This window comes from Geotrypetes seraphini, chromosome 11, assembly GCF_902459505.1.
Source record: "Geotrypetes seraphini chromosome 11, aGeoSer1.1, whole genome shotgun sequence".
In the NCBI taxonomy this organism is placed as follows: domain Eukaryota; kingdom Metazoa; phylum Chordata; class Amphibia; order Gymnophiona; family Dermophiidae; genus Geotrypetes; species Geotrypetes seraphini.
Window position 1 is genome coordinate 72,649,023 of NC_047094.1, and position 26,409 is coordinate 72,675,431.

Genomic DNA, 26,409 nt, shown 5'->3' on the forward strand with positions numbered 1-26,409 from the left:
GCGGAACCTTGTCGAACGCTTTCTGAAAATTCAGATATACAATGTCGACTGGTTACCCTTATCTTTGGAAATATGACACATTATACTGTATTGTCTTTGTATTTGATGAACTATATCATAGCATAGTAACATAGCAAATGACGGCAAACAAAGACCTAAATAGTTCATCCACTCTGCCCATTAGTTATTCTCATTAAAAATACATGATTAAATTAACTTGTCTCTTCTTTGAGATTTCTGGGCCATAGACTAAAGACCACCTGGTATTGTCCTAGGTTCTAAATGCTGAAGTTGCCATCTAAGCTCACTCCAGCCTATCCAACCATTCCGTTGTTTGCAGGATATCAAACTCGCTATGTGTTATGTTTGCAAATGAAAGTGGTTTTGTCAAGCATTTTTTTGTGGCATTCAATAAACATGTCATTGAAAAAGAAAAAAACAGAAAAAAATTCCTCTACGTTTATCTCACTTTGTTAACCTCCTTTAAGTTTATTGTTGGATTGTTGTTTTTTTAAATACCAAAAGGCAGTGTATACACACACATATATGAACACTGCCTTTTGGTACTCTTGGCACCCACCAACCATTTCAAGGACAATACCAGGTGGTCTTTAGTCTATGGCCCAGAAATCTCAAAGAAGAGACAAGTTAATTTAATCATGTATTTTTAATGAGAATAACTTTTTTTTTTTTTTTTTTTAATCTTTATTCCTTTTTATTTCTTTCAACAAGTGTACAATATTATTACAATTAATTCACATAACTCACTTGACATTCTTAAACAATATTATTATACATGTTTTAATACCTCCCATCCACCTCCCATCCCTTCCCATATCATCAAAATATTTCGTCCAAACTTATACATACTTATATATCTCTCTTTCATAATACAATTAATCTTACATTAAATCTGTCCCTCCCCCCACCCTTTCTTCCTCAAACTCTTTATTCATTTTATTATACAAAGTGATGCACAACAATATATATCTCATCATAGTACATATATCCCCTTATATTTCATAACAACATATTTCCAATAAATTTACCCTCTTTCCTTTTCTATTCATACCTATATACCATGTTTCTTATATCCATTAATCAGTTGAAATATACCGCTAGCTAACTAAATTATCTTATCCCCCCCACCCCACCCTATTTTTATAAATTATCCTCTAAGGAAAAAGAATAAATCTTAATAATTATAATAATCAATTAATGGCCTCCACACCTCTTGAAACTTTTTAAAATACCCCCTTTGTATTGCAAGAAATCTTTCCATCTTGTACATATGACAAACTGAGTTCCACCAGAAACTACAATTCAGTCTAGAACAGTCTTTCCAATTAGTTGTTATTTGCTGAATTCCCACACCAGTAAGAATCATCAATAATTTATTGTTTGCTGCAGATATTTGGCATTTGGCCCTCATACACATTCCAAAAACCACTGTGTCATAGGATAATGCCACATGGCTCTCCATCAATATGTTGACTTGATCCCAGATTGATATCCAAAATGCCTGAATACATGGACAATAAAATAAAAGATGGTCTAAAGTTCCAACTTCAATTTTACAATGCCAGCATCTATTAGACTTAGAGCAATCTAATTTTTGTAATCTAGTAGGGGTCCAGAATGCTCTATGCAACAAAAAGAACCATGTTTGCCTAATAGATGCTGACATCGTACCTTTAATTCTCCAAGACCAAATACGTGGCCATTGAGATGCATTAATCTGATGCTTAATCTCAATGCTCCAAATATCTCTTAATCCATTTTTAGGCTTCTTATTCAAATAATTAGATATAATTTTATACCACTTTGCGGCCTGATGACCCAGAAAATTTGCCTGGAAACATAAGAATTCTAAGCTGTAATGATCATTTAAAGATTTCCATTCAGGGAACCCCACCTGAATAGCATGCTTCAATTGCAACCACTTAAAACTTTGTTTTTTATTCAGACCATATTTATGTTGCAATTGTGAAAATTCAAGCATCTTACCATTATCAATTATTTCCGTTAATGATCTTATACCTGCTTTAATCCAATCTTTCCAGACAACCTTAAACCCGCCTATTTGTATCTTGGAGTTTACCCAAATAGTTTGTTGTTTCGATTTTAAAATAGAATCAGTAGTTAATTTGTCTATAAACCTTAATGTTTTCCAAGTATCCATTAATACTCTATTGTCCTTACTTATTCTAGGCATTTTTATACCAAGCAAAAGATCAAGCCTAAGTGGAAAGATAAGTGATCTCTCCATCTTTAACCACTCTGGTAATTGTTCCAAAAGCTCTGGGAGGACCCAATACATACCTTGGCGCATGATATAGGCTTGATGATACCTATAAAAATTGGGAAAATTTACCCCACCCTCCTCAATTGGTCTTTGCAAAGACACTAAAGCCACTCTTGCAATTTTACCCAGCCAAATAAATTTAACCAGAATACTATTTAATTTTTTATAGAAAGACCCCTGAAAAAACACTGGTATCATTCCCAATTGATAGCAAACCACAGGCAAAATCATCATTTTAACAGTTTGAACTCTTCCCCACCAGGACAAATGTAAAGGATTCCATTGCTCACACATCTTTGTTACTTTTTGTAATAAAATTTTTTGATTTATTCTCATTGTCTCTTCGAGTGTTTTATTCAACCAAATACCTAAGTACTTTATTCCATCCTCTTTCCATATAAAAGGGAAAGAATCAAATATACCTTTTGTACAATGCACATTTAAAGGTAAAATCTCTGATTTAGTCCAATTTATTTTGTATCCTGAGAATTTTCCAAATGTATCTATTACTTTCAGTAGACATGGAATTGTTGTTTCCGGATTCCTCAAATGAAGCAAGATGTCATCTGCATAAGCAGATACTTTATATTCCACTCCAGCACATGGAATACCCTGTATGTCCTTTGCCTGTCGAATAGCTAATAATAAGGGTTCAAGAACTATATCAAAGAGCAAAGGAGATAATGGACAACCTTGTCTAACTCCCCTCTGCAACTTAAAAGCATCTGAAATATTATTATTTATATATAAGCGAGCAGTTGGTGATCTATACAGTGTTTGAATCATTTGTATAAATCCGGATCCAATACCAAACCACTCCATAGCTTGATACATGAAATTTAATGAGAATAACTAATGGGCAGAGTAGATGAACTATTTAGGTCTTTGTTTGCCGTCATTTGCTATGTTACTATGCTATGATATAGTTCATCAAATACAAAGACTATACAGTATAATGTGTCATATTTCCAAAGACTTCTTTGCCCACATACCTTGCAACTTGTGTCTATTTACTTGAAATATCATCAACTGAGTTTGATATGTGGTAGTCTTTACACTCAGCGGACACACATTCACTTTGGCCCCGGATTCTCTAAACCAGGGATCTCAAAATCCCTCCTTGAGGGCTGCAATCCAGTCGGGTTTCCAGGATTTCCCCAATGAATATGCATTGAAAGCAGTGCATGCACATAGATCTCATGCATATTCATTGGGGAAATCCTGAAAACCCGACTGGATTGCGGCCCTCAAGGAAGGACTTTGAGACCTCTGCTCTAAACGGTGCCAGTTTTGTAGGTGCCCAAGCTCAGTGAAAAACTCCATTTAAACAGTGTTTTTCACTGATTTTTGAGGTGCCTATCAGCACTTAAAGCCACTTTAGGCATGGCTAACCTGGCATTAGGTCCGAGGCAACATGGGTTTACTAAAGGTAAACCATGCCAAATGAATCTGATTGAATTCTTTGACTGGGTGACCAGAGAAATTGATCAAAGACATGCGCTAGATGTAATATACTTAGATTTCAGCAAAGCCTTTGACACGGTTTCTCAGGATGCTCCTAAACAAACTTCATAAGCTGAAGTTAGGGCCCAAAGTGGTGAACTGGATTAGAAGCTGGTTGACGGACAGCCGCCAGAGGTTGGTAGTTAATGGAATTTGCTCAGAGGAGTGAAATGTGAGTAGTGTAGTGCCTCAAGGATCGCTGCTGGGACCGATTCTGTTCAATATGTTTATATGCATCATTGCTGAAGGGTTAGAAGGTAAGGTTAGCCTTTTTGTGGATGATACCAAGACTTGTAACAGAATGAACACCCTGGAGGGAGTGGAAAACATGAAAAAGAATCTGTTTAGAAGAATTGTCTAGCGTCTGGCAACTATAATTCAATGCAAAGAAGTGCAGAGTGATGCTTTTGGGGGGGTAGAAATTCAAGGGAACTGTATGAGCTGGGAGGTGAAAGACTAATAAGCACTGACAGAGAGGGATCTTGGGGTGATTGTGTCTGAGGATCGAAAGGCATCTAAGCAGTGTGATAAGCAGTGGTGGCTGTAGCTAGAAGGATGCTAGGCTCTATAGAAAGAGGACTAACCAGCTGAAGAAGGGAGGTGTTGATGTCCCTTGTATAGGTCATTGGTGAGGCCGTACTCAGAGAATTGTGTTCAGTTTTGGAGGCCATATCTGGGGAAGAATATTAAAAGACTTGAAGAGGTCCAGAGAAAGACGATGAAAATGATAAGAGGTTTGAACCAAAAGAAGTATGAGAAAAGACTGGAAGACCTACTGTAAATATGTATTGTATACTCTGGAGGAGAGGAGGGACAGCGGAGATATGATACAAACGTTTAAATACTTGAAAGGTGTTAATATAAAACCAAATCTTTTTCAGAGAAGAGAAAATGGTAAAACTAGAGGGCATAATTTGAGGTTGAAGGGAGGAAGACTCAGGAGCAATGTTAGGAAATTATTTTTCACAGAGAGGATGGTAAATGCCAGGAATGCCCTTTCGAGGGAAGTAGTGGAGAGGAAAATGGTGATGGAATTCAAAAAAGCATGGGATAAACATAGAGGATCTCTAATGAAGGAAGTAAATTAAAGAACTATAGCCGGTACTGGACAGACTTGTGATTTGGTGTAGGATGGGTTAGGGAGGGCATCAATGGGACATCCACTAACTTGGAACATGAGGATGTTATTGGCCAGACTTTTATGGTAAATATCCTGCAAACAGGATGGTTGGATAGGTTGGAGTGAGCTTGGACAGCAACTTCAACATTTGGAACCTAGGACAATACCAGGTAATCTATGACCCAGAAATATCAAACAGACAAGTTAATTTAATCATGTATTTTTAATGGGTATAACTAATGGGCAGACTGCATGGGCAGATCTTTATCTGCCATCATTTACTATGTTAGGTGCCGTAAAGCACCTATGGAGGCACGATTCACATCAAAGGTAGGCACCAGAAATGTAGCCCTGGAAAATCATGGCCTACATTTCTGGCACCTACCTTTGCTGAAGGTGTGAATCACTAACACAATCTTGCACAATCTTGTCTGGCACTGAAGTCGGGCTTCTGTTACATATACACAGGAGTCCATACTTTAGCTGTTGATTCTCACTAACAGCGAATCTGCAGAAGGGGTTTGAATTCCTCTACAGTGGAGAGCGGCTTCCTCTTCAGTTTTTCCTTCTGTAAGCGAACTCAGAAGGTGTGTTCTGATCTGCTGTTTCTTTTTATTTTGGTGCATTTTTCTGACAGTTTTTCAAATTTCTTCGTGACTTTGATGCTTGGAGGTCCACTTTTTGGGCATTCTCTGCCGGGAAAAGGATGCAGCCCCTCATGGGTGGACTGCTTCTCTCAGGCCAATCTCATTGAGTACCTTTGGAGTCTGCTTTGTGTCCCTTTAGGAGCTCGTGGTCCATTACCCTGAGAGCTGCTCGCCCGCTGATCTTAATCAAGGACTTGAGCGCAGGCTGTGGGGTCCCTGTGTAACAACCCTCTGGGTATCGGGGAGCCAGCTGCGTAGTTTCGCTCCTCATCGCTGTGTGAGGAATTTTGGAGGTAGAAATTGACAGTCCAGTTCTGACACATTTCTGATGCAGAAATCCTTTCCCTGCAGGTAGGCTGCTACAAGCAGAAAGGCACCAGAAGTTACAGTGAGTACTCTCATTATTCCCTATGGAGAAAATGGGGGGGGGGGGGGGAATCTGGACATTTTCATTTTTAAGGGTTTCTGAGATATAGGATTCAGTTTCCCCTCCTCCAAAACCCAAAAATTTCTATTTTTTTATTTTTGCATTTAATTCCAATGGCCCATTTTTGGTGCAAAATTCCTGATGGTGGCCATCTTGTATTTTTAGTTTTGTTTTTTTTTTCTGCCTCAATCACTCAATTTACCTAGAGTTAATGCCCCAGGTTATACTATCCCCAGATCCTGCATTTTTGTGCATATTTACCAGTTGAGGAGCAGCTGTGTTTCACATGCTGAGGGGTGGGAGCTTTGGGCCTTGGAACCCCTGAAGTTCTGGAATATCTGGTCTAAGGGGAAGAGATCCTGCTCATTGGAGCAGCAGTTCTGTCACTTTTATTTATATACTTAGTCCATATAACTCAATATTTTCAATCAATCGATATGATGTAGATAAGTTTATCTTTGAATCCTTCCTCTTGCATTCACCAGAGAGAAACATTTGGTGAATGCAAGAAGAAGGATTCCAAGATAAACTTCTAAAAGATAAGATAAACTTTTCTACATCATATCGATTGATTGAAAATATTGAGTTATATGGACTAAGTATATAAATAGAACTGCTGCTCCTCAATTTTGTGATATTTACTAAGCAGTAGATGAAATCAACTAAAGATTCTTTTTTAGCATGGTATAGAAGTCTGGATTTCATGAGGGTATATGGTTTTATATTGTGGGGAGTGTGTGGCATAGTGGTTAGTGCTCCATCTTCAGCACCCTGAGGTTGTGGGTTCAAATCCCATGCTACTCCTTGTGACCCTGGGTAAGTCACTTAATCCCCCATTGCCCCAGGTATATTAGCTAGAGTGTGAGCCCCCCAGGACAGATAGGGAAAAATGCCTGAATACCTGAATGTAAACCACATGGAGGGGCATAATCGAAAGGAACGTCTAAGTCTATTTTCGTCTAAGCTACAAGTCATCCAAAGTAAAAAAAAAACAGCCTAGGACACATTTTTGAAAAATATGTCCAAAATTTTTTTTGTTTCGAAAATCGTCTTTATACGTCCTGCTGATCTGATCGTCCAAGCTGCTAAATCATCTATCTTTATACCACATTTTCATCCAACTTTTCATCCAAGTCAAAAACGCCTAGAACAAGCCCTGTTGGACGTTGGAGGGGTCTTCAAAGTGATGGACTGAACACCCAGACATGGCACCTAAATAGTGGGGTACCTTACTGCTGTGAACTTCACAAAAAGGGTGCCATGTCTTCTCCTTACTACAGCTCCCTTATAGGTCATGGTGAGCCCACCAAACCACCTACAGAATCCCCTAGGGGTCTAGGGCAGGGATCTCAAAGTCCCTCCTTGAGGGCCGCAATCCAGTTGGGTTTTCAGGATTTCCCCAATGAGCCGACAGGAAGTCTTCTTTCCGATGTCAATTCTGACATCGGAGAGGATGTTTTGGGCCAGCCAGGCAGCGATTGGCTGGCCTAGAACATCCTCCCAGACGTCAGAATTGACGTCGGAAAGAAGACTTCCTGTCGGCTTTAGCAGCAGCGGCAGGGGGACCCGGGGAAAGGAAGGAGGGAGGGACAGGAAATGATCGCCTGTCCCGTTGTCCCCGTTGTGTGTGGGGACAATGGGACAGGAGGTCTGAAAACGACGAAAATGATAGGAGGCTTGAACCAGAAGACGTATGAGGAGAGACTGGAAGCCCTGAATATGTAGACCCTAGAGGAAAGGAGGGACAGGGGAGATAGGATTCAGACGTTCAAATACTTGAAGGCTATTAATGTAGAACAAAAACTTTTCCAGAGAAAGGAAAATGGTAAAACCAGAGGACATAATTTGAGGTTGAGGGGTGGTAGATTCAAGAGCAATGTTAGGAAATTCTACTTTATGGAGAGGGTGGTGGATGCTTGGAGGAAAAGAAGCATGGGATGAACACAGAGAATCTAGAATCGGAAAATAATATAAATATTGAACTAAGGCCAGTACTGGGCAGACTTGCACGGTCTGTGTCTGTATATGACCATTTGGGGGAGGATGGGCTGGAGAGGGCTTCAGTGGCTGGGATGGTGTAGATGGGCTGGAGTAGGTTTTGATGGAGATTTCGGCAATTAGAACCCAAGCACAGTACCGGGTAGAGCTTTGGATTCTTGCCCAGAAATAGCTAAGAAGAAAAAATTTTAAAAAAATTTAAATTGAATCAGGTTGGGCAGACTGGATGGACCATTCGGGTCAGTACTGGCCTTAGTTCAATATTTAATATTATTTTCTGATTCTAGATCCTCTGTGTTCATCCCACGCTTCTTTGAACTTGGTCACCGTTTTCCTCTCCATCACCTCTCTCGGGAGCGCATTCCAGGCATCCACCACCCTCTCCATTAAGTAGAATTTCCTAACATTGCTCTTGAATCTACCACCCCTCAACCTCAAATTGTGTCCTCTGGTTTTACCATTTTCCTTTCTCTGGAAAAGATTTTGTTCTACGTTAATACCCTTCAAGTATTTGAACGTCTGAATCATATCTCCCCTGTCCCTCCTTTCCTCTAGGGCAGGGGTGCCCAACACGTCGATCGCGATCAACCAGTAGCTCAGGAAGGCAACTCGAGTCGATCGCGTGATAGACTCGTGTTGCCGTCCTGATCTACCGGGCCGATCAGCCTTCCTCTCCAGTGTTCTCTCTAGGGCCTTTTAGCTGGGCTGTCCACCCAGCTGTCATCTGCTGCTGCTGCCGCCGCTGCTGAACATTAAAAAAACCCAAAAAAAACCGGCTTGGAGATTTCAGCCCGTAGCGAACTTATGCTCCGTGGCTCTAACGTTAGTGTGCGTGCCGGCTTCCCTTCTCTTCCCTCCGAAACCGGAAGTTATGTCCGGGGGGTGGGGGGAGAAAGTAAGCCGGCACGCACATGTTGAAAGCCCTGAAGCAAGCGTTCGCTATGGGCTAAAGCGGGAGACAGGTTAGTGAAGCATTTGCTCTTCTTGCTGCCGGGTCCTGCCTACTTTCTCTTTCTGCGAAGGCAGGACCCGGCAGCATTTCCCCCAATAGGTCGATCGCGATCTTGGGCCAATCAGCCTTCCTCTCCCCGACGGCAGAATTGACGTCAGGAAGAGGAATGCTGGTCGGCCGAAGCAGGGAGAGCTTGGGGTGGCGTCTGCTTTCGGGCCTGTTATTGGTGGCGGTTTGGGTCCTGGTCTCCGATGGCAGTGGCTTGGGGGAGAGCAGGGAGAAAGAAAGAAAAAGGGCAGGCAGGGAGACAGAAGGAAAGAAGAGAAACAGAAAAAAAAGAAAGGGAGGCAGAGAGAAAGAAAGGGCAGGGAGAGAGGAAGGAAAAGTTGGGGGAGGGAACGAGGTCTGGAGGAGAGGAAGCATACAGGCTAAAAGAAGGGAAGAAAGATTGGATGCACAGTCAGAAGAAGAAAGTGCAACCAGAGACTCATGAAATCACCAGATAAGGTAGGAAAAATGATTTTATTTTAAATTTAGTAATCAAAATGTGTCTGAATTTGTATCTGCTGTCTATATTTTACACTAAGGTCCCCTTTTACTAAACCGCAATAGAGTTTTTTAGCGCAGGGAGCCTATGAGCGTTGAGAGCAGCGCTGGGCATTCAGCGCAGCTCCCTGCGCTCTAAAAACTGCTATCGTGGTTTAGTAAAAAGGGAGGGGGGTATATTTGTCTATTTTTGTATGGTTGTTACTGAGGTGATAGTGCATAGAGTCATCTGCTTTGACCTCTTTGAAAAACCCTGGAATTGGAATGATAATTAACATTTTCTATGCGTACAGTGTGCGTTGTGTTTTTTTTTAATTTTATTGTTGGTAGATCATTTTGACTTGGTCATTTTAAAAGTAGCTCGCAAGCCCAAAAAGTGTGGGCACCCCTGCTCTAGGGTATACATATTCAGGGCTTCCAGTCTCTCCTCATATGTCTTCTGGCGCAAGCCTCCTATCATTTTTGTTGCCTTCCTCTGGACCGTTTCAAGTGATATAAGGAACTGATCTAAGTGTGTGTAGCAAGATATTACAGTTGTAGAATGAGTGTATTCTATGTATTAAAGGCTTGGGGGAAAGATTCGGGCTTTCACCTACTTCCTGAAGTAGAGGTAGTCTCCTGAAGTTAGATGTAGCCTCTCTGGGAGTAAATTCCAGAGTACAGGAGCTACTCCTGAGAAGGCTTGCTGGTGGGTGCCACATCATACAGTGTCTTTTTTTAATGAGGGTATACTATTTATCACTTCTATAGCACTGAAGGGCGTACACAGCGCTGTACGTTTTGACATTAAATAGACACAGATAATGATGACCCATGATAAATTAGCCCTTTACATACCTTTTGATATCTAAGTTTTCTGGCCAATTTCGTCTGAGGACTTCGAAAATCAAACATAAGTGTTTTCAATTTAGCCCTGTAACGTACTAGTATCTAGTGTAATTTTTGCAGGAAGGGAGTGAGAGGTTCATATTGCTTGCAGTCTTCTATTAGTCGTGCTGCAGCATTCTGAATTAGTTGGAGCTGATGCAAGGTCTTTGGTTTAATCGGTGTACAGGGCATTACAGTAGTCTAGAATGCTGTTAACATATGGGTGCTGTGAAGGGGTACAGATCAGATGGGTAGGATGAGGAATGGCTGGAGACTTGACGTGATTACAACTTGACAACGAGAAGAGGAAGGGAGACGCCAGGGGGACCATAAGAGGCAGGAAACATAGGGGAGGGAGGCTAACAGCTTCCCTATATATGGTTTTATTTGTGAGAGGGATGGGGAGAACCATTGAGTGCTAGCTTCTTTAGGCAGGTGTGTTCTGCTAAGGCTGAGCAGCCAGACTTTAGGTACCTAATTTCTGCTTAATTCAATGCCAGAATTCAGGTGCTTAGCATAGATCCTGTTTTCTACTTTGGCCAGAGTTAATTTACTACTTTTGAATCTCTTTCTAAGCCTCACAGAATGATCAACCAGCTCCAAGTTATGCAGCAGCCACACTTCGAGCCAGCAGTGCTGGAGAGTCTGGTTTATTAACAGGGACGCCAGAGAAGCCCTCTGCCAAAACTCCCTCACCAAAGGTATGGTAAGAAAGCAAGTGCACCTAGGGATAAAAACCAATTCCACTTAGTCAAACTGGGATGCCTATATTTGCCTATAAAGTTATGGTTTTTTATTTTACAGTGGAACCTTGGTTTACGAGCATAATTAATTCCAGAAGCATGCTCGTAAACCAATTTACTCGTATATCAAAGAGAGTTTCCCCTTAGGATGTAAAGGAAACTTACTTGATTCGTTCCACCTCCTCCCTCCCTTCCCGTGGTCACCGGCGCTGCTCCACCTTACCCCCCTCCCCCCCCCGAGGCCACCGGCGCTGCTCCACACCCCGCCTCGCTCCTCCCCCCCGTGATTTGGCATCCCCCACTCACCCACCCAAACACATTCTCTTACCCCTATATGGCACCCGCACCAATGCACAAGACATGCCGGTGCCCGAAGATCTTCCCTCTTCCTTGTGCTGGATCTTGAGCATCTGCGCATGCTTAAGGCCTTCTAGTTCTCGCTCTCTCCGAGATTCTCAGAGATCTCGGAGAGAGCGAGAACTAGAAGGCCTTGAGCATGCGCAGATGCTCAAGGCCCAGCACAAGGAAGAGGGAAGATCTTCGGGCACCGGCATGTCCTGTGTGTTGAGTGCTGGTGCCGGCGTCTGATAGGGGTAAGCGAATGTGTTTGGGTGGGTAAGTGGGGGATGCCAGATCACAGGGGGATGCCGGATTGCGGGGGGGGGGGGTGCTCGTAAATCGAGTCAAGCTCAGTTTCCGAGGTGCAGATATTGCAAATGTTTTGCTCGTCTTGCAAAACACTCGCAAACCGCGGCACTCGTAAACCGAGGTTTGACTGTATTTTGAAAGTAAATTATTGGGGCTGATATTTGGTGGTGGGGGAGAAGGGGGAATTAACTTAAAAATAAGCAGATGTTCAGTCTGTTTTTCTATTTAAGTCAAGATGACTAAATTATGCTGTTCTACATGTAAACAAATGCGTTTTTCATTTAAAAACAACTATTTATTCATTCCTACTTTAACAAATGACATTTAGTGCTGATTTCTGGCCCCTCTCCACAAAATCTCTCAACCTACTTTCTCCTAAATGCAAAGCTTTTAACCAAACGTCAAAATATACTACCTGAAGCTTTACATGGCCAGCAGCCTTGAGTTTGAAACCTGAGCAATTTATGCTTTAACTTCATGTTTAAACTTTAACTATTGCATGTTTAAAAATAAAGGGAATTAAAAAATTTGACAGTTTTTTTTAAACTTTATTTAAACACTCACCCCCAGGAATCCACCCTGGTGAAGAGAAAATTTGACTTTAGTAAAGAGACTCAAGTGGGATCTGCAGCAAAGAAATCCATATCCAAAGAGCAGGCCAAAGCGTCACCACGCTCAAAAGAGAGCCTTACAGAACAGCTGCCCGTGAAAAAGCTGAAAGGTGAGGAGAGCAAAATTAGAGTCTTATCCACTTTTGTATATTACTTAGTGCCAGCATCTATTTCAGCTGTTTGATATAAAGCAAAGATACTTACCTGTAGCAGGTGTTCTTCAAGGACAGCAGGCATATATTTTCATATGTGGGTGATATTATCCATGGAACCCAGTGCAAACAGTGCCATTTTCAATCTTTAGGCAGTGCCATACCATGCGCATGCTGGTGCCTTCCCACTCAGTGTCGACTTGCAGGACCATCAGTTCAGTAACAAAGCTAAGAAGTCAACTAGGAGAGATGGGCGGGTTAGGAGAATATATGCCTGCTGTCCTCGGAAAACACATGCTACAGGTAAGTATCTTTGCTTTTATCTGAGGGCAAGCAGGCATAATATTCTCACATGCGAAACTCCCAAGCTGCTAGGATCATGGCTCTGGAGTAGGATAATGGATATAAGATTGAGCAGTAAATAAATGACATAAATAAATATAAACATGAGCCTGACAAAACCCAAGAGGGTTGGAGGGAAAGTTGATGCTCAAAGTATAAAGATTCTGCATATCTGCTTGTCCAAACTGACTCTCCTGGAGTTTTGCTCTAAACAGTAGTGAGAGGTGAAGGTATGGATTGAGGACCAAGTAGCTACTTTGCAGATGTCCTCAACAGAGGTGGAATGGAAGTGAGCTACCAAGGCAGCCATCGTTTGGGCATTGTTGGCTGTTACACAGCCCTGCAGTGTCAGCCCAGCCTGAGTATAATTGAAGGAGATATAGTCTACCAGCCAAGTAGAAATGATTTTCTTGGTAACAGGAACTCTTGAGTCTGTTAGAGTCAAAAGCCCACAAAGAGCTGGGAGAATCCTCTCTGAGATTTAGTCTAGTCGATGTAGTATACCAGAGCATGTTTACAGTTCAAGGTGCTTCTCCAGGATGGGACTGTGGCTTTGGAAAGGAAACAAGAAAAATCAATGGATTGGTTGCAGTGAAATTCCAAGATGACTCTGGGTAGGAATTTTGGATGAGTTAGGATCACTGTCATGATAGAATCTTGTGTAAGGAGGATCAGAACACAAGTGCATGAAGTTCACTCACACAGCATGCAGATGTGAGAGCTAGGAGGAAAACAACTTTCCAAGAAAGAAGTTTAAGAGAGCACATTGTGAGTGTCTCAAAAGGAGACTTCTTAAGAGTAGATAGTACCATGTTAAGATCATTAAGATCCCAGGCAACAGGTGGAGGCTTGATAAGTGATTTGATGTAAAAGTCCTTTCATGAACCTGGCTACTAAGGGATGATCAAATAGAAGTTTCTTGTCCAAGGGAGAGCAAAACGCACTGATAGCACTGAGATATAAGAGGGGTGTTCAATGATTTATCTACCTCCAGTAGGAAAGAAAAGAATTTTCAAAAAATTTTTGTTTTATTTTTCAATATAGTTCCCTGATAGCTCCATAGACTTCATCCACTTTTCCTGCAATGACTTTAACCCCTTTGAAAAGAATTCTTCTGTTTGACCTTCAGACAAGGATGTCACAGCTTCCTTGACATCTTCATCACTTGAAAACTTCTGTCCATGGAGAGTGTTCTTCAAAACTTGGAACAGCAAATATCATGGTTTTCGCTTCATAAGATGCACTTCTCCACCCCCACCCCCCCCAAAAAAAAAAAAAAAAAATTTGGTGGAAATAAGGATGCATCTTATGGAGCGAAAACCCAAACCCCACCCCGGTTACCTCCAGTCATCAAACAATTTTTAAAAATTCACTTGGTCTTCACAGGGCATCTCAAGATTCTCTTGACATTACTAGAGCCTTGTGGACTAAGTCAGCATTCTTGGAATCCATCTTGTACTAACATTGGACATGCCCAACTTTTCATGAGTTATTTTCCAAACTGTACCTGCCGAGATGCCCATTTCCTCAGCTATTCAGGAAACCTTAATTCATCTGTCTGACAAAATTAAATCCTTGACTTTCTTGCACAATTCTGTGGAAGTTTTTTCCACAGGCCATCCAGTGTGAGGGTCACTTTCAATGGACTCTCTACCCCACTTAAAGTGTTTGCTCCAAAATTTTACTTTGTAGGATGATGGGATAGTCTCACCATAAATTGCAGTCATAGATCTATGATTAGTTTGACTTTTTGCTCTCTCTTGTGAAAAATTTGATCACTGAACGGTGCTCCAAATCTAGCAGTTTCTTACTTGATTCACACAAGGACTCTCCTGACATCCTGTCTCTTGTAATTTTAGACTTACACTGAGCCGCTTCTGTGCATGAGTAACCTTGAGACGTCGCAACATGCACAGACTTGTTTCAGCACACTTGCTACTTTCTTTCATGCTCAGGTAGATTTATTGAATGTCCCTTATACTTGAACCAAGTTGGTTTTTAGGTCAGATTCAGAGAGGTGAAGAAAGTAGTACAGGATGGATAAAAGTGGATATGTAATTGATTCAAGAGAATGGAATGCACACCAGGAAGAAAATCTCATTCATTTAAAGTGGTAACACTGCTGAGTGGAAGGTTTTCTAGACATTTCACTGACAGCAGAGACTACAGCTGAGAGGCAAAAAGCATTTATTTGGTTGGTGAAAGAAATCACACTATTATTGCTAGCAATCGAGGGTTGGGATGAAGGAGAGATCAATTGTTCTGAGTGAGAAGCTTCAGGAATGGCTGCAGCTTGCACAGTTCCTTGGACAAGAGCTCTAGGAAAAGTGGGAACCAAGATTGATATGGCCAATGAGGTGCTATGAGTATCATGGCAAACAGAATGCTAGGCATAATCAAGAAGGGTATTTCAACCAGAATGAAAGAAGTTATCCTGCCATTGTATTGGGCGATGGTGCGTCCACATCTGGAGTACTGCGTCCAATATTGGTCGCTGTACCTTAAGAAGGACATGGCGTTACTCGAGTGGGTTCAGAGGAGAGCGACGCATCTGATAAAGGGGAAGGAAAACCTTCACATATGCTAAGAGATTGGAGAAACTGGGTCTCTTTTCCCTGGAGAAGAGGAGACTTAGAGGGGATATGATAGAGACTTACAAGATCATGAAGGGCATAGAGAGAGTAGAGAGGGACAGATTCTTCAAACTTTCGAATAATAAAAGAACAAGAGGACATTCAGAAAAGTTGAAAGGGGATAGATTCAAAACGAATGCTAGGAAGTTCTTCTTTACCCAACGTGTGGTGGACACCTGGAATGCGCTTCCAGAGGGCGTAATAGGGCAGAGTACGGTATTGGGGTTCAAGAAAGGATTGGACAATTTCCTTCTGGAAAAGGGGATAGAGGGGTATAGATAGAGGATTACTGCACAGGTCCTGGACCTGTTGGGCCGCCGCGTGAGTGGACTGCTGGGCACGATGGACCTCAGGTCTGACCCAGCAGAGGCATTGCTTATGTTCTTATAGTGCCCTGATTCTGGCAAAGTTTGAACAGTTTTCCTCATAAGAAGTATCTGAGGAAATGTGTAAAGTAGAGAATACAAAATACAAAAAAGATTGGTATAATAAATGATGATCTCTCCTAAGATGTCCCTGGGGGCGATGCGAAAAAAGAAAAATCTGTATTTCCCCTACTTGGGTGTCACGGATGCAATCAAGCAAGATAAATCAAAGGAATCCGTCAGTACGGGCCCGATGCCCTCGATTTAGCCAATGGCCCCGGGCGATGTCTATACAGTGACAAGCACTTAGAAATGAATCTAAATAAACCCTGCCCAGTACATCATATTGTTCCTTTGAAATATAAAAAAATATGCAATGAGGTATAAATGATTGTTAAATAGAAACACTATCGTCCCCAGGTGTAGACATCGGGAGAGAAAATCATTTCAAAGAAAATCTCCCTGAAACCTTGCTTAACAAAAACACAAAATGTGAAAAATAAAAAATAAAAGTGAAAAATGACTCAAAATCGTCAATACATCAAAGAAAAAGTGTGAAACTGGAAAAAAATCCTCAATCTATGTTCCAAGTCCTATGTGCTTATCAATGAAAAATGAGAAATAATAAAATGGGATGAAAACCAGTGTGAGTCAGTGAAAGGTACTTAGCTCAGTAGATCCAAAACGGAATGAAGTTCAAAGTTCACCGATAGTGATTTTATGGTGCCTCTCATTCATAAATCCTGCTACATGGAAAGTGCTCATTGAAAAGTTTAAAATGGTCGGTACGTTATACCGTAGTACTAAAGTCACAATCAATAGAGCTGTATGGAAATGTCCACTCAATTTATTGCTCTATAATCAAGAGAGCTGTTTGAAAGAGTCCAATCAGTTTTTTGCTCTATTTTGCTCACTCATTCCGATCATTCATTTTCCTCACTCGTTTTCCTCACTCGTTCTGCTCACTGGACAGGTCCTGTTTCAATTTCCTCATCAGGAGGGAGCAAGAAATTAGGAGAATGACTGAAAATTTCTTTCAAAGTCGCCGCATCCCCAAGTATGAAGGACGGAATAATCCTCAACAGCGGCACAATCAAGCTGCTCTGAAAGTAGAGAATGACACGCGGATGGGTTCCCATGGCAAGCCATGGGGAATTCATGAGATCAGGAAAAGTTGCAGCTGGTTTACTATAGGAATGGGAGTAAGGCCTTTTACCGCCCTGCGAGAGCAGTAAAAAGTTTGCTCCCATGGTAAGAGAAAAATTGCACCCAGGTCGGCATCACTTCCCCAGCTCCCCTCACGCCTATTTTACCTTCAGGAGTCTCTGCCATGCAATGGAAACAAATCTTCAGAGGCCTGCACCGAGGCCTTTATTTTGCTGAATCGCTCCTTGAAGTAACTTCTGGGGAGTTGGGGAGGAAGGCTGAAGCCTCTAGCCTGTTCCTCAACAAATAGTCTCTGCCCCCCCAAATCTTCCAAACCAACAAAACCTTATTTCAATAGCTCTTAAAATATATATATGAAACATAGCTATCTGCAACTATGATTGCCAAGAACAGACGAAGATGAGCTTGGAAAGATAAAATGTAGCTAGCTGGGTAGCTGCTTACCTTGATATTTAGCGTCATTTTCCCTCATCAGGGAAACATTTCTCTGCAGGTTGAAAGACAAAGACTCAATGAAGTCTAGGTAGTCCTCCACATAGTTCACAATGTGAATGTGCTCCTTGTTCACAGGCCTCATCAGCATTTTACCAGCTGCCAGGGGTTTCCTCTCTGTGCCTGCTTGTCTTCCTGACAAGACATGAAACTTCCCCTACTCGCCGCTGGATTGTGGGAGCCAGAAAGCTTACATCTGCCTTTCTTCGTGTGAAGTAAAGCAGAGAAGAAAAGAGCCAGGGACTGCCACCTCTCTCAGCAGTAAGTCAGGCAAGCTTCACCAAAGATTGACTGAATGGTTGTCTTTCCTGGGTAACTCAGGAACATGATTGTACAGGAGAGAAAAAAAGAGAGGTGTTGGAAGGAACACAAATCTGTTTTTTCAAAGTGTTCTCAGACAGGAAGAAAAGACCCATTAAACCCAAGGGCACTCGCTGCCAGAGTTACTTGATTCTTTCATCTTCTTTTCCCCTCTTTTTCTTCCTGAGAGCTTTAAATGCAGCCTCCTACCTTGCAAAAGCTGCACTTGATACAGCAGAGAAAATCTTAATACCAGTTTCAAACACTTGGGAAACATTCAGCCCTGCCACTCACAACGCATGCGTAGAGTTCCCAGAGAGTTCATTAGCATATATAGTCCACACACCCTTAGGCAGTATCACTGTGAGTAAGCAAAATGAAGCAAAAACATAGCCTTTCCTTCCCTGACTCAGGTTCTACAATGGTAACTGTATCATCAATAGTAATAGTGGCATCCCAAGCAGCCAGTTGAAGACAGTATTTTCTTTCCCACCCAATTGAGTAGGGAATGATGGAAGAGACAGGGGAAGTGCTGACTATCTTTCTAACTGGCAGGAAAGTAATATAATAAAGTTTCCACATCCCAAGCCTATTTTTCCACAAGGTTCAAGCTATATTTTTATTCCTCCACAGCCTCCCAGAAGAGAGATCGTCATCTTTTCCAAAAGAGAAAGGAAATGCAAAAACCGAAGGCGTTAGTTTGTGTGTTTTCCTGTTCTAAACATCACATAGAATAACCTTTCTGAGAACACAACATTCATCGGGCTTTTTGTTGTCCATGTCCACTTTAGAAGGGAAGCACCCCCTCTTTTCCAGAGTTTGTGGGTACAGGGACAGAACTTACGGGGACAGGCGGAGATGGAGACAGAGCTCACAGGGACAGGATGGGGATAAACTTTGTCCCATGCCATTCTTTAGTGTAGAGGAATCTTTCCAATTAATGAGAGAGGCATCCAACTCCAGGTGATTGGGGGTACAGAGTCTAGAGCAAAGTAGCGTAAGTTTATTGTTGTGGGGAGAATCGAAGAGATCTATGTCTGTCTGTCCCCCAGCTCAAATAAATCCGACGTCAGATAGTTGGGCTGAGAGACCATTTGTGAGATTGAAGACTGCTCTAATTTTATTTATTTATTTATTTAAAAATTTATAGTCTGCATATCCTACAATTCTAGGTGGGTACCAACATAACATACATAATAAACATCATACCAAACAAATAACAGAAAAGCATTAAAAATACAAACTAAAAATAACATTACAAAGATACAGTAATCATTAATAACATACTCTAACTCGGTGTTCTTCAACCACCGGTCCACAGGGCCAGCACGTGCATCAGGCCCAAAACTGTTCTTCAACTGCCGGTCCACGGTGCGATCGATGCGGCGTTATCTATACCGGGGTACAATTTACTTCGTCAGGACAGAGAGGGCAGGTTAGGTGGAGGGGTAGCACTATACATTAAAGAGGACATCAAAACCACCAGGATCACTGATGTCAAGTATACCGGGGAGTCCCTCTGGGTAAACCTGGCAAGAGGTGGCAAAAAATGCCTGTATCTTGGAGTGGTATACAGACCTCCAAGACAACCAGAAGACATGGACGCAGAATTAATTGAAGACATAGAGAATATAACTCTACGGGGCGACACTGTACTGCTAGGGGACTTCAACATACCTGATGCAGACTGGAACACATTTTCAGCAACAACCAGCAGCAGCAGGAGGCTTTTGACCTCCATAAAAGGAGTACATCTCAGACAGATGGTAATGGAACCCACTAGAGCCCAGGCGATCCTAGACCTGGTACTCACCAACGGGGAAAGCGTCTCAGAGGTCTCGGTAGGAGATACGCTAGCCTCCAGCGATCATAACATGGTATGGTTCAACCTTGGGAAAGGATCCCCTAAATCAATTACAAAACAAAGGTGCTCCAATTCCGGGGCACCGACTTCGCACGCATGGGGGATTTCGTTCATCAAACGCTGCAGGACCATGCAGGGACCAGCAATGTGGAAACTATGTGGTCGTACCTAAAATCATCCATACACGAAGCAACTAATCGCTACATAAAATCAGTAGATAAACGACAAAAAAACAACAAACCCCAATGGTTCACTGAAGAGATCTCGCACCTCATTAAGGAAAAGAAAAAAGCATTTCTTTCCTACAAACGTACGCAGAGAAGAGAAACTAAAGTAGAATATAAGACCAGATCTGCAACGGTCAAAACAGCAGTTAGGGAGGCCAAACTTCGAGTGGAAGAAACTCTGGCAAAGAACATTAAAAAAGGGGACAAATCCTTCTTTAGGTATATCAGTGATAGGAAAAGGAATACAGACGGTATAGTACGCCTTAGACAACCGGACGGGAACTACACGGTGGCGGATTCAGAAAAAGCAGAACTACTAAATGAATATTTCTGCTCAGTCTTCACCTGCGAAGCACCGGGACACAGACCACAGTTGATGATAAAACAAGACGTGGATGACCCGTTTCAGAATTTTGAGTTCACACCTGGGGACGTTTACAACGAACTGGCAAGGCTAAAGGTAAACAAGGCCATGGGACCGGACAATTTACACCCAAGAGTGCTCAGAGAATTGAGAGACGTTCTGGCGGAACCGTTAGCAGTGCTCTTCAATCTCTCACTAAGTACGGGGAAAGTTCCGTTAGATTGGAAAACAGCCAACGTCATTCCTCTACATAAAAAGGGTTGCAAGGCTGAGGCTGCAAACTATAGACCGGTAAGCCTCACCTCAATAGTGTGTAAACTCATGGAAACACTAATTAAGTATAAATTAGATACGATCCTGAACGAGGGAAATCTCCGGGATCCCAGCCAACATGGATTCACCAAGGGTAGGTCATGCCAGTCAAATCTAATCAACTTCTTTGACTGGGTAACAAGAAGACTGGACTCAGGAGAGTCCTTGGACGTCGTGTACCTGGACTTCAGCAAAGCGTTCGACAGCGTCCCACACCGCAGGCTGCTGAACAAGATGAAATCGATGGGATTAGGAGAGACTCTAACTGCATGGGTTAAAGATTGGCTTAATGGCAGACTTCAGAGGGTGGTAGTTAACGGTACCCGCTCTAAAATGTCGGAGGTGACTAGCGGAGTACCACAGGGTTCGGTCCTGGGCCCACTCCTCTTCAACATGACATCTTCTCAGTTATGGCTCCTCTTATCTGGAATACCCTCCCCCTATATATCAGAAACATCAAAGATCTTAACTTATTTAAAACTAATCTAAAAACATATCTCTTAAAATCTTCATTTAACCTTTAGAACAACTTTTCCGCGTACAGTTAAACAATTAATACTTCCTCACACATCTTCCCCAACCTAATCGTTTGGCCCTACCCATATCATACCCCTTTCTTCCCTTGAGGAAACAACAATTTGTAACTTTTATTCCCTAATGTCCTTTCCTAATGTTTCTTAGTTCGTCTGTATTGTCAATCTGTCATAGCCCTTTGAAAATTGTTAATGTAAAATAACTTGTTTTACTGTTCTATTCTATTATTCTTTTATTATGTAATTCGCTTAGATTTAATAGGCGAACCATCAAATTTTAATAAACTTGAAACTTGATAAACTTGAAACTTGAACATATTCATTGGGGATCTGACTCAAGGGCTTCAAGGCAAAGTAACCTTATTCGCTGAAGACGCCAAACTATGCAATATAGTAAACGGCCATAATCTACAAGATGCTATGGAGCAAGACCTGCGTACTTTAGAAAGTTGGTCCTTGATGTGGCAGCTGGGCTTTAACGCCAAGAAATGTAAGGTCATGCATCTCGGTAACGGAAATCCTTGCAGAACTTACACCCTGAATGGAGAAACTTTAACCAGGACTACAGCAGAACGAGACTTAGGAGTAATCATCAGTGCTGACATGAAAGCAGCCACTCAAATGGAGAAGGCTTCATCTAAAGCACGGCAGATGATAGGTTGTATCAAGAGAAGCTTCGTCAACAGGAAACCTGAAGTCATGATGCCATTGTACAGAGCCATGGTGAGATCTCATCTGGAGTACTGTGTGCAATTCTGGAGGCCACATTACCGTAAGGATGTGCTCAGAATTGAGTCGGTTCAGCGGATGGCCACCAGGATGGTCTCGGGGCTAAAGGGTCTCCCGTACGAGGAAAGACTGAGCAAATTGCAGCTCTACACTCTTGAAGAGCGTAGGGAGAGGGGAGACATGATTGAGACATTTAAGTACATCACGGGACGGGTCGAGGTGGAAGAGGATATCTTTCTTCTCAGGGGACCCTCGACCACAAGAGGACATCCGCTCAAACTCAGGGGAGGGAAGTTTCGTGGAGACGCAAGGAAGTACTTCTTCACGGAGAGAGTGATCGAGCATTGGAACAAGCTTCCAGTGCAGGTGGTCGAGGCACGCAGCATCCCAGGCTTCAAGAACAAATGGGATACCCATGTGGGATCCCTACGGGGTCATGCCAAGGGATAGGGTCACTAGGACTTAAATGAGCGGGTCAGTAGAGTGACAGTATAATTACAATTATACTTAAGGGGTCAGAAGACTTAAGAGGGTGGGTAAATAGTGTGGGCAGACTTGATGGGCTATAAGGCCCTTATCTGCCGTCATCTTTCTATGTTTCTATGTTTCTATCTTCGAGCCAGCTCCCTCTTCCTAACTGATTCAGTGCACAAAGCCACGGGCAGTGGCTCCTACGGGCATCCTGCGCCTGAACCGGAAGCCTTCTCTCTGACGTTGCAATGTCAGAGGGAAGGCTTACAGATGAGGCACGGGACATGCAAGGTGCAATTAGTACTATTATGGGGGCGGGGTCTGGGGTGGAGATTGGGTAGAGATGGGCGGGGTCTGGCCCATGACTTAGCCCAGTGTTCCTCAACTGCCGGTCCACGGACCGATGCCAGTCCACAGAATAATTATTTTATTTCTGCCGGTCCATAGGTGTAAAAAGGTTGAAAAACACTGCTCTAACTCAACAAACTTCAGTCAAAAGAATCAAATTAAGGAAAAAGCATTTGCCTTATCTCAAAGGGTAAAGCATTCCACAACATTGGTCCCTATACCACCAACAGTTTTACGGTGGCCAGAGAGTTTCACCTCATTCAAAGAACAGACATTCAAACATATCCTATCCATCGACCTTAATGCGTGTGAAGGATGATTAAAATGCAATAAAGATTTAATAACCAAAGGACCATCCTCACATACCAGCTTAAAGATTAAGCACAGAACCTTGAATTGAATATATACACTAATAGGCAACCAGTGCAAATCCAGCAAAATGGGGGTAACATGATCAAATTTTGATGCTTGCATGATAATAAGTGCAGCAGCGTTCTGAATATCTGCAAAGCCTGGATCACACACTTCGGTAAGCTGAGATACAGCACATTGCAGTAATCAAATACTGGAGTCAACAACGCACTGATAATAGTCTTAAAGTTGCCAACTGACAAGTAGTCTCTTAGATGACGAAATATCTGGAGTTTGAAAAAATCCTGTGACACTACCGCCTTAACCTGAGGCTTAAATGATAGCACTGAGTCCAAAATTACTCCCAAGATATTTACATTGATGCAAAACGGGGATAACAGCACCATCTAACACTATTTCTGTGGGAAACGACTGCAACTGTCTATCACGACCTATACATAAGACTTCCGTCTTCGTCACATTCAGCTTTCTCTGATTCACATATAACCATCCCTTGATTAACTGGAAGCAATTTGCAAAGTAGTGTCAATAGAATTGTTAACCAGAATCGGAAACTGGATATCATCTGCATATACACGAAAGCTGACCCCATATTTACACAACTCCTTACAAAGTGGTAACAAATAAATGTTAACAAAGCAGCGGACAATGCTGAGCCTTGGGGAACGCCACACGTAACATCAGACCAACGAGACTTCTCTTGACCTACCTTGACACAAAACATCCAATATTCCAAAAAGGACCGGAACCAGTCCAGCACTAAATAATAATTTATTTTTATATACCGCCTAATCAGCGGTTCATAGCGGTTTACACAATTAGGTACACATCATACATAATACACAATTAGGTAACATCATAGAAACATAGAAGATGATGGCAGAAAAGGGCCATAGACCATCAAGTCTGCCCTCTCTAATGACCCACCCCCCTTGATTTTACCCCCCTAGAGATCCCACATGTGTATCCCATTTCCTTTTAAAATCTGGCACGCTGCTGGCCTCAATCACCTTAAGTTGAAGTTCATTCCAGTGATCGACCACCCTTTCGGTGAAGAAAAACTTCCTGGTGTCGCCATGAAATTTCCCACCCCTGATTTTTAGTGGGTGCCCTCTTGTGGCCGAGGGACCTTTAAGAAAGAAGTTATCATCCTCCACCTCGATGTGGCCTGTGATATATTTAAACATTTCAATCATGTCTCCTCTCTCTCTACGTTCCTCGAGTGAGTATAGCTGCAATCTAAAATCAAAGTAACTAATACAAGCATTAGAACTATGAATAAGGATAACATGATATCAGCTAAAATAAGTGCAGATAAAAAGTGCATTATAATTACCGTACATAATAATATGAAAATCAATAATGTATATTATATTGTTTAAATAAATGGGTTTTAAGATCTTTTTGAAATTGATAGTAAGTAAGAAAAGGAGAAACAAGAAGATTCAAACATGAATTCATTAATCCTGCTTGGAATGCTAGGATCCTATTAAAAATTTTTTTATAACAACATGCATTTGCTGAAGGAAAATAAAACCAGCCAGATCTATGGATATTTTTCTTAAAAACAAAAAAACTAAAATGAGAAACAAGGTAAGCCGGTGCTAAGCCAAATAAAACTTTAAAACAAATACATCCAAATTTAAATAACACTCTAGCCTCAAACGGAAGCCAGTGAAGCTTTTGATAATAGACATCGATATGATCGTGTTTATTCAGATTAAAAATCAAACAAATAGCTGTATTTTGTATGATTTTTAATCGGCTAGTGGTTATTTTATACGATCCCAGATAAATAACATTACAATAATCCAATATTGAAAGGATTGAAGATTGGACCAGGATTTTAAATGATATAAAATCAAAATATTTCCTAATAGTACGCAGCTTCCAGAGAACAATAAAACATCTCTTAACCAGTGAATCTGTATGGTCCTTAAAAGATAAGGACCGATCTAACATAACCCCTAGAATTTTCAGCATAGGAGAAATCGAATAAGATTAACCGTTTAAAAGTAGAGTTGTTTAAGTAATTTTTTCATTAGGACTAGCTAAAAAGAATTTTGATTTACCCGGATTTAATTTCAATCTAAATGTAGATGTCCAAGTTTCCACTTGAGTATGAATACAAGCTATGTAATTTAACACTTCCTCCAATACCCAAAGCATTCAACCTTTCTAACAAACAATGCTCCTGGGTAGGGTTAAAGGGATTAGGACTTGTTTGTAGTTTTACAACCACACTCAAAGCAGTTTACATGCAGGTACTTCAAGCATTTTCCCTGTCTGTCCCGATGGGCTCACAATCAATCTAACGTATCTAGGGCAGTGGAAGATTAAGTGACTTGCCCAGGGTCACAAGAAACAGCATGGGGTTTGAACTCAGAACTTCAAGGTGCTGAGGCTGTAGCTCTAACCACTACTACACTCTCTACCTAAAGTTGACAAAATTAAACCAAATTCAGGATAAATACTGGAACACGTTAAAAACAAAGAATTACGATGAAACCAATGAAAAATAAGGACAGGAATGCTTAAAAACAGTTGAGAAGTTTGACATGCTGAAGAGAAAACTGAAGATGCAACTTCACAGAAAATGAAGCATTGATAGACCTGTGAGCTGAAGTCTGGTGGGAAGGCACCAGCACGTGCACAGTATGGGCACTGCCTTAAGATTTACGGTTACAGTGTGCTTGGCAGTGTCCGTACCAAGTTCCATGGGTGAAGTCAACCTACATATAAAAATGTTATGCCTGCTTTTCCTCTGAGAATATTTTCTTCCATTGTCGAAGTACAAATATGCCAGAAGAGTGTACACAATAACGATGAAGATTTTCTATATTAAATTATTAATATAAATATCACCCCTCCATATTTATATGTTTAACTTTTATTTAGTTTCTTATGCACTAGTTTGTTGAGCAGCTATTTTTTGTTTCAGTATCAAATAATAAACATCTGAACTAAAGGTGCTTGGTTCAGTCCCTACTGAAGATGACGATACTGCAGATGCAGTATTTGCATCCTCTAGAAGGAGGCAGTCGCCATCATTGCTCAAGAGTGACACCTGAAGCTAGATTATGGGCAAATGATTAGTGAGTTCCCCTGGGAGCCCTAGGGTTGTGATCCTAGATTAAGTGGCTACCGCTGCAGTTGCCAGACTAAGGGCTGGATTCTCAAAACTCGCCGATAAAATCCAGCAAATCCGTGTAGTGGCTGTAGTGGGAACAATTTGTCTTTTACAGGCGATTCTCAGCATAAAAGCATACTTGGTTTGAAGAAGTTGAGAAACTCTGTTGTAGAGCATGTGATCTGGGACACATTCAGCCAGTAGGGTTTTCAGAATATCCACAATGAATATGCATTGAGAT

At 41.7% G+C, this 26,409-nt stretch overlaps 1 protein-coding gene across 4 annotated transcripts in view; it reads left to right on the forward strand.

The window, feature by feature from the left end:
- XRCC1 (X-ray repair cross complementing 1) overlaps nucleotides 1-26,409 on the forward strand; it is a 176,311-nt gene that overhangs the window by 55,366 nt on the left and 94,536 nt on the right. For all 4 annotated transcript variants that reach the window (XM_033963446.1, XM_033963445.1, XM_033963444.1 and 1 more), the window contains exons 8-9: nucleotides 10,942-11,066; nucleotides 12,327-12,477. In XM_033963446.1, the coding sequence (XP_033819337.1) occupies nucleotides 10,942-11,066; nucleotides 12,327-12,477 (276 nt within the window). The remainder of the gene's footprint in view (nucleotides 1-10,941; nucleotides 11,067-12,326; nucleotides 12,478-26,409) is intronic.